Source organism: Vitis vinifera, chromosome 18 (assembly GCF_030704535.1).
Source record: "Vitis vinifera cultivar Pinot Noir 40024 chromosome 18, ASM3070453v1".
In the NCBI taxonomy this organism is placed as follows: domain Eukaryota; kingdom Viridiplantae; phylum Streptophyta; class Magnoliopsida; order Vitales; family Vitaceae; genus Vitis; species Vitis vinifera.
Genome location: NC_081822.1, coordinates 10666480 through 10676055, shown reverse-complemented (window position 1 = coordinate 10676055; position 9576 = coordinate 10666480). Strand labels below are relative to the sequence as shown.

Here is a 9576-nt window from a genome sequence, read left to right as displayed (position 1 = left end):
ATAAACATATCCTTGTTCTCAAGCTTTTCTTTCTCACATACTGGCATACTGCATACTTATGCTCAATTTGCATATACGGCTTGGACCTTATGAAATGATCTTAATATACCACAGAATATGATTATTCTTTGTTTCTCAATTCACCATTGTTATAATCATGGCAAGGAATTTCCCGCCTGTTGCACACCTTGATCATGTTCAAATCTTGTTCACAGTAATGATCCCATGTGTTAAAATTCTAAACTGCACTCTCCTTTCCAATCTAATCCAAGTGGAACAGCAGAAGCCATTAAAGCATAGCAAACGTACGATCTATTATAACAAGTAGATACATTTGTTTCTGCAAGATTCCATTACAATATGGTAGGAGGATAAAGGGATGAAGGACTTGCAGAACAAGGAGTGAGGACACATCCTACAGGAGAAGAAAGAAAATTTATACATTACACTGTATGGGGGAGAAAAGGAGAGGGAAGGAGATAAACTTCTTGTTATTCTAGTACTCCATTACTTGCTTTGTAGCATGAAGCAGAGAAAAGGAGAGGGAAGGAGATTAACTTCTTGTTATTCTAGTACTCCATTACTTGCTTTGTAGCATGAAGCATAATGGATCCTTATTGCTGCTAATTCGTCATATTATCTGCTTAGAGCTTCAGATACTTCAACCTAGGAGAGGAGAAAAAACAGAATCAAAAGGAAGCCCTGAAAGGAAGAGGCATTCTGGTCAGCACTGGTATAGTTAAATATTCACAAAATGTAGCCTTAAAAAGGAAGGAAAATGGTTAAGATGCAAACAATCAGGGTGAGAGGTGGTGACTGGTGATGTGAAAATGAAAATGAAAGTGAAAGTGAAAGTACCTCTGTTCTTCATCGTTGAAGCTGTATCCTTTGTTGGAGGCTCCAGCTTTTCTGTAGTTAGGCAATGGGACTTGGCCAGACTCAATATGCTTGACATCCTCCACAAGCATCTCATAGTGCCTCTTCACCTCCTCCACAGTCTTCCCACCCACAGCCCTGGCCATGTTCTGCCAGCGGTCCGGGGTGTCCTTGTCATACATCACCAAAGCATTCTCGAACAGTTTGTTTTGCTTGGTAGTCCAATTATTTGAACTCGATCCCATTTCTGAATCTGCACACAGATTGTAGGTGGGGGGCGCAGTAGCAAGGATAGGAAGATTGAATTGTATGGGCAAACACACTTGCCTGCAACTGCACTTTATAGGGGAGAAAAAAGAGAGAGAAAGGTGGTGATTGGTGGTGTGGGTGGTCGGTGGGGTAGCTTTTCTTGTTGGTCTGTTGCTTTCCTTGCAGACTTGCAAATCAGCCCCTGCTTTCTAAAATCCCACGTGTTATCCTACAATTTCCAGTTAATTTTGATTTATGATTTATTGTAAACCTTAAATTAAATTTAAGGTTGGGGGCGCTGCATCCAATTCTATCGTACTCCCCTTTACAGATGGAAAAGTTGAGATTTCCAGTTTAGAATTTTGTTTCCTTTGCTAGAAACCCCATTCCCAAATTTCCCATTTTCATTCCCCAGCCCCCATCCGTCCCCTAAAATCAAATGGGTCTATGCAGCCTAGCCCCTGTAGGTCTGCCTAATTATACATATGTATAGAATGGTTTATATTTTTTTATTCCAATGGAATAGGGCAGGGCTTTGTCTCTGGAGCAAAGCAATTAGGGACAGACTGCAGTAACAGTATAAAGGTTAGATACTTTGGAAGAGAAACAAAAACGGAAAAGGAAAAACGAGAGTGAAGAGAAGAGGCGTGAGGTGGGGTCCGAGGCTCAAAAACAGCGAACAAACAATCCAGCAGCTGTACGCAAGATACGGTTCACGGGCGTACCATGTTCACACGCAGTGGCGTTGAGCTGTTTAGTAGGAAAGCAAAAACAAAAGGGTACTTGAAAAACACCTTTCCTTAGCAGATTGCCTCTCCTTTTTTTTTTACTGTCAGTCTCGAAACAACTTCTCACCCTCTCACCAACAACATTCCAAAATACATTCAGCTGTTTGGATAAGCCCGTACCATGGTACCCACTTGCTTTTCCCACCGAGAATAAGCCAAAAGGTAACATTTTTCTTCTTTTTTCTCCCTTTTTCTCCAATTGGATCTTCATAATGGCGGTTTATGGATGTTTTGGTTATTTTTTCCGCAACATTTTCTATTCCTCTTATTTTGTTCATTGATGTATTTATCTTTGTTTCTTTGTTTGTTGTGGATTGTTGAACATAAAATGTTTAGTGCGCTTGTTTCATCACGTTGGGGTGGGGTTTCTTGCTTTTTGGGGTTTGATAAAAGTAATTGAATTATTTTTGTTTTTGCTCAATTTTCAGAGTTCCCAAACAGAGTCGGTGGTGAGTTTTTTACTTGTCTAGGAAATAATTCCAAATTCCCAAAAATTGGTGAGTATGATTTGGCTGCCATATGTACTTGGAATTTTAAAGGAAGGACGAATCTTGACCTGCAACTCCATTGGTTCGATGATAAAAATTATGCAATAATGCAAGCTATGATAATTATGCAAAATGCACTACCAAGCTCTTGGTATCAGGTTTATAAACAAATGGCATGCATTCAATTATAGGGTTTAGTAATGGGCAATGTATTACTATGTGATTTAGAGTCCATTTGGCAATGATTTTGGAAAATGTTTTTAATCTTTTTTAAAACTTGAAATTTTTTATCATTCAAGTGTTAGAAATGCTAGAAACATTTTTTAAAATCACTCTCAAATTCACTCTTAGTTGGTTTAACAGGATGTGTACAACAATTAGGCAGTAATGAAAATTGTAATTTGTATTATTATGCGATCATTGGGCTTATTTATCCAACACAAGTTCGGCATGTTTGATAGCGCATATTGAAAACAATTTATAACAACTCAACTTTATATATATTATCTTGATAGATATGTTGGGCTTATTCCTGAATAGCTTAATTCTTTGAGTTGATTTGTAGTGTAAATATGGTAAGGAGCCGACCTCTGCCTGTAGCTTTTATCATTTTAAGTAAGCTAAAGCTCGACAGGATCTATGCTAGCTTTAAATGATGGAACTCTATTATAAAATGTGAAGTATGAGGAGTAACTATTTAACAGAATGTTTTGCTGAACCAGAGAAGTGAGAGCTGTGGGTCCAATCCTTTTGGCCTAGAATAGGATTTGAGTTTGGTCCAATCATCTTTCAAGGTTTTTAGTCAAGATAAACATCATCTGATCTGGTTTCTGTCATAAGATTTGTTCCTCTATAATTCATGTGTTATAATTTGTTGTTGGGCTAGGAGGCGTTCAATTCATATTGAATGCACGAGTTAGCACTTTTGGACGGTCATGGAAGTTACTTATTGACTCTGGGAAAAATTAAACTTAGGCTGCTCTCAAGGTGATTTTTCATTTCTTAATATCACTAGAGATAAAAGAAAGTGTCATGCATTCATGCTACACGATCACATGGCAGTTTATTAAGCTTTAGCTGTTTGGGAATAGTAAAAGGGTTTGCTTGAGAATTACCCTTGTAATGATATTAACTTCATGCAAGCGGTTATCTGTTTGACCATTTGAAAACTACTTGTCCCACTTTGCCAGGAATGTGTACTTAAAAGTGATCCTTTGAGGTACATGACCCAACTGATAACTAGAATCCTTATCATCCTTTGAGGTACATGATCCTGCTGATGTTTAGAATCCTTATCATCCACGCCCATGTCCAGTAGGAATTCTACTTTCTGGATACCTTTCTCGTCTCTCTCATTAGATTTAAGGCCATTTGCCTTTTCTTTGTGGCCCCCAATTGCAAGTTGGAGCCTTGTCGCCTTGTGGCCTCAAGGTAGATGTGCCTGTGTAGATGCTTCAGTGACAAGACTAGATACCTGATGGGAGGGGGGAATCCACGACTTTTTTTCTGGGGGAGAAAGCTACCAATCTTGGCCTCCTGTAATACCTTTAACGTTTAATTGGAGGGGATCCATGAACAAAGGAAACAATTAGAACAATGCAGAAGTGATTATAAAAAATGCAAAAGAGTTTCTGGTCGATTCATATACAAGCTGAAATAGGGGCAATGATTTTTAGATATTTGTGTGTGATTGGGATGACCAGAAAGGATGTGTACCGCCCATTTTTGGATTGAAAGGAATCAGAGAACTTCAGCCCAGGGAATTGATAAATGTTGGTTGTAATGTGTTTTTTGTCCTGTATCCTACATGTAAAACTGCATCTTGTACTCTACGGGAATTAATATGCAGAATGATCTTCGGATATTCGAGGTGCTTTGAGAACTGTGGCCTAGGATGGCTAAGAAAAATATGTTTTGCCCTTGGGAAAAGGTGAACATAAACAAATTTTCATTGACAGGCATAGAACTAGCACAAATTAAGAGTTACTTGTGCTGCCAGTTACATCAGGATTCATAATTGTAATCGAGGTTAGAACTTTCAGTTTTTTTCAAAACTAGATTTGATTCATTGGAGGGTTATAACCAAGACTCACATAAATATACAGGGTTTAAACATGGGCTTAGGTTTGAAATTCGGGTCCTTTAGAAGAAGAGATTTGAAAGTTTGCTGAAGTTTGTATAGCTTCAAACTGTTGTTTTCCTTTCATTCCTGTTTTGGTATGGGTCTCTGCTGGGAGAGAAGGTGGGGAAACTTTCAATTGAAAGTCCAAATGATTATTCTTCCACTCTGATCTCAATACTGAATTTTCTTCCTTAGCAGTATTCAAAATATCCACCACCATATCTTTCCTAGAATAATGGGTATATTATTATTTTTGCTATGCTGTTATTAGTCAAGCTTCATAAGATTCATTACGATAAGAAGGAAGATGTGCCCTTCTTAAGTGAGATTGCTGTGTCAATGCCTTGGAATATGATTGTATTTCTAAGTGGACTGGCGGTGATCATTTGTTGAAAATGACTCCAAGACTTTTTTAGGTTCTTTTTGTGAAAGGCACTCCACTGAGATAACGATGTTACTGATACTTGAAATCGTTATCGTCATTGTATATTTGGAATGTAAAGCAGTGCTTATGGGTACCTCTCCTTTCTCTTCAAAAGCTTTGGGTGCCATTTTGATTCTATCTCTGGTCCTTCCTTACAAGTTGGAGTTCAGCACTAATGGTCCAAGGATGGATATTTCAATGAGATTCTCCAACTAAATTGATTCATCTGGATATTTATACGATACGTCGTTTGCACCAGGAAATCACTAATCCTCAATCTTTTTTTTCACCACAAAACTAATAACTAAGATCCAACCTATACATTCAGCATTCCAAAAAGTTGCATATGAGGAAAAGGAGGTGTTATGTAACGAATTCTAACTGATTCGTCTACCCCCGAAAGGAGGGTGAAGGATCCTCATGCAAAGTTATCTGGGGAATAAGTGGAAAGACATGCACTGTTCCTGTTCTGACCAATGGGAACCATAGAACTATCCTTGAAATTTGATAGCTTTTGTTTGAGCATGTGTGTCCAGATGTTTATTCTTCATGCAGATCTAAAAGAAAGGAAGGAAAAGTATGGAATCATGAAAGGGATGTTGAGCTAATAGAAAAGTTCAGGCTGATACAAGTTAAATAAGACAAGTCGTTACCGAAAGGAGATCATTGAAGTAACTGTCATAGGCTAGCCATAAGAGTTTTTGCCTTCAAGTAGCCATGCACATCTTGCTTTAGTGAGCAATTGAACCTCAGCCATCCAGTAAAGAGGATGTCACTTTGGGGCTAGTTTGATTAGAACCCGGCTGTAAGGTAAAAATAATGGAATTTCCAGACTCTGCGGGACAGCTAGAAGCCTACATGCATAAGCAGATAGGCTGGTAATAATTCTTGTTGGAAGATTCAAAGGGGCCTTGTTCATGATATGGTGGGATATGGATTCTTCCATCTTTATGCTATTTTTGTCACGTCATTCTCATTTAGGATTCAGGGCAACCGATATCTTGTACCACCAATCCTCTTGTGTCCATAGCATATAGGCTGTAAAGTATATGAAGAAAGAGGAGATTGTTCTTGATTTGTCGTTTTCCTTTATTTATTGACCCGGTATTGGTACCGTGGCAATCCAAAATTGGAAATACGATGAGAAAATATTGACACAATAAATGATAAAAGCAAAGCACACCACAACTTTTTTTCTACAACTGGAAGTCTATGCCCATACAGAATCATACAGTACATGGATTTTTTTGCCTGTGATAACTCTCCTTACTTGTTCCCATTTGGTTTTCCCCTATGAAAACTCCTCGTTCTTGCCTTTTTCCATGTTGCTTTCCCAGAAGAGTTTGGTTTTAAAATGATACTGTGTGTTAATAGTGGAGGTGTGCGGATGGTTCCTTCTTTTACATAAACTCCATTGCAGGTACTTGTATATATTGTCTGTGCTATGTCAGTGGCCATCATGCCAATAATTTGGCATTTGCAATTCAAAAAACTAAGACTCCAATTTGTAATTTGGAAATACATTTGCAACTATTGACTGCCTATAGTCTATTGAACTAAAATTGATGACTGACTCTTGCACAAGTAATATGATACCATAATAGTTGTATTTTAAGGACAAACCAAGCAGAACAAATGGTATGCTTGGTTTTGGCCTACAGCTGATGGTAGAACCGTAGAAATGCCTGTTGTCAGTCTTCTGAATTTCTGTATCTTCTGTTGAATTGCTGATAGGGAAGGCATGGCCTTAAAAGAGCTGCAGTTAAACCTGTGGAATAAGGAGCATCAAAATGAATATTTTAGAGACCAATTCTCATGGGTTTTGCACCCAATCAACCTGAACCTGGCCCGAGATACTACTGGAATTGATTAATATTGGAGAAATCAAGTCTCCTTCATGGGTGGAGTGTGAGCATTTGAGATGATTCAGAGTGCGTCTGAGAGTGATTTTAGAAAATGTTTCTAGTATTTATAATACTTAAATGACAAAAAAATTTCAAGTGTTAGAAAAATTAAAAATGTTTCTTAAAATCACTATCAAACGGGTTCTTAGAATACGTTTGACAATGTGTTGTATGTGTTTTTAGTAAAAGTGATTTATCTAGGAATGTTTTTGAGGGAGAATCACTAATCAAGTGTTTCTTTATAAAGCACATTGATGGATCAAGTATTTTCTAATTGTCAACTTAGTGGGCTGGGTTTGAACCACCTAGCATTCATAGTATGGGCTAAGCTTAGATGAAGGTTACAAAAGCATTGTTGGGTCCATACAGGCTCCCAAGTTTGGTCTAGGTCTTAAGATTGCCCAGCTCCAGTCTTCAACTTCACCCGTTTACCATGGGTCAACCAAACTTCAACAACATTGAGTCGACCCCTGAATGCCCCTTCTACTCCAAACATATGGCCACGTTTTTATTATGACTTTATGTTTAAAAACTGTTCCTGAAAACGGTTTTTTTTCTAAGTTTTGAGAGAAAAAAGTTGTTTTTAGAATGAATTTGAAATGTTTTAATTACTTTCCATAAAATGTTTTGTGTAATGATTAAAAATATGGAGAATATTTATATTTTGCATAAATATATAAATGTTCTTTGATAAAATTATTTTTCATATTTGAGCTTTCAAATAGAATTTTGTTTGTATTCTCTAATAATATTATAAATACATAATTTATATATTATTAAAATTTAAAAGAATTATAAGAAATTAAAATTATACATAAATGATTAAAAAATTAAGTGTTTCATCCTTTTGTTTTTAATATTACTATGTCAAATCATGATACAAAAGAAAAACTAAATTTGTTAATATTTGTTTTATTACATTATAAAATCATAATGTCTAATTGTTAAGAATATTAAGAATATACACAATATATTAATAAGTTTTTTTTGGGGTTTGGGTTTAATATAATTGAGTTTGGTTCAAGTTCGTGTCAACATCCATAAAAAGTTTAATAAATAGGTAATTTTTTAATTAATCTACATAATACAAATTTGACATATTTAAATTTAATTTTAAATAAATCAGTCATTTGAGTTATAAACATGTCTAGTTGAAATATTAATAATTAGATTATATTTTAGTTTAGTTTATATTTTTAATTTGATTATTATTTGTATTGGTTACTTGTTTAATAATTATGTGGTATTTGACTTTATACTTTTAATCTGATTATTATCTTTATCGGGTTTGGGTTGATCTATGTAATAAAATGTTTAACCTCTAACATTGCACAAACATAACCCATTGTTATCCCTACTATCTACAATTCAACTAATTAATTAAATAATATATAATATTTATTTATCTTAATTTTTTTAACATATTCGGAATAAAGAAAAAAACAAATTCTATATATAAAACAAGTGATTGAATTAGGATGGACACCGAGCAAAAAGAAGATCATCCCAATACATTATCCTTTGGCCATTGTACCTCAAGATATACCTAAATGTAATATTAAAGTGGTGTTTGTTTTTTTAGTTTTTTGTTAAAAGTAATTTATTTTTAAAATTTAGGTTGTTTATTTTTCTATTTTTTCATAACTTATTATAAACTTTTTATTAAATAGAAAAATAACATATTGGCTTTTCTTTACTTTTTAATACTTAATAAAAATAAAATATTATAAAAATAAACAACATAATATTTAACACTATTAAGTATTAAGATTATATTTAGAATTAAGTAAAAAAACAAATACCACCTAAGTCAACTACCATTTGGCATTATGTGCAGTACAGCCAATCATGCTTAAGAGAGAGAGAGAAAAAAAAAAAAAAAAGACATTATCATTGTAAAATCGTACAAAATTGAGAAAAATCATCTAATAGCATTTTCAGGTTACAAGAAAAGTCCTCCCCTATACAAAAAAATCTCTTTATATATATATATATATATAATAAATGGTTGAGTAAAATTTCAGTTGTTTGAAGATTTTGAATATCTTCAAACACTAATCAATTTATTTGATTCGTAACCAAGCCATAAACTAAACAAGTCGGTAGGCTTTGTTTAAATTAAAACCAATTTGAAATGCGTTAGTTATTGAATGATGTGATTGTTCATTTTGTTTGGGCCAAAATTATTCTCATGCATTTTTGAAAGAAATTATGGTCAAAAAATTGTTTTCACACTACATACAAAACCAAAAGGAACTCAATAAAAGTTGAAGCTCATCAAAATAATGTATTCAAACTTCAAACGGTTAATTTTAATTTTAAATTTTAGTTAAGTTATGTTTGGTTTCAGACAAAATTTGAAGAAATATGCAATAAAAAAAATACAAAGAAAAAATAAAATAAAATAAGATTAAAAATCGATAAATTATTTTTATTTGTTACTTTAAATTTAATTTACTTATTTTAACTCATTAATATAAAATATAAATAAATTTAAAATACATAAATTTTTAATTATATTTTATTTTCTTTTATTTTTTCTTTTCTTTCAATTTTTCAATAACAAACATACCCTTAAATTTAACTAATAAATTTTGAGATATTGGAAAAAGCTAGCTGAAATTGATTGGATGTGGTCGGCTTTACTTTGAATGATGTGATATAGTCAAAAAATTGTTTTCACACTACATACAAAACAAAAGGAACTCAATAAAAGTTGAAGCTC

At 34.1% G+C, this 9576-nt stretch overlaps 1 protein-coding gene across 2 annotated transcripts; it reads right to left on the bottom strand.

Annotated features, from left to right (window-relative positions):
• Positions 1-289: 289 nt before the first annotated feature.
• Positions 290-1192, bottom strand: LOC100255743 (protein RADIALIS-like 3). 2 transcript variants are annotated; one of them, XM_002282425.4, is made up of 2 exons: positions 859-1192; positions 290-702 (listed from the first exon to the last, which is right to left on the bottom strand). In XM_002282425.4, the coding sequence occupies exons 1-2, from the start codon at positions 1119-1121 to the stop codon at positions 690-692; spliced, it is 276 nt and encodes a 91-aa protein (XP_002282461.1). In that variant the 5' UTR covers positions 1122-1192; the 3' UTR covers positions 290-689. The 2 variants fall into 2 exon arrangements, with proteins under 2 accessions (XP_002282461.1, XP_010664694.1); XM_010666392.3 differs by having other exon boundaries at positions 290-666.
• Positions 1193-9576: the final 8384 nt, after the last annotated feature.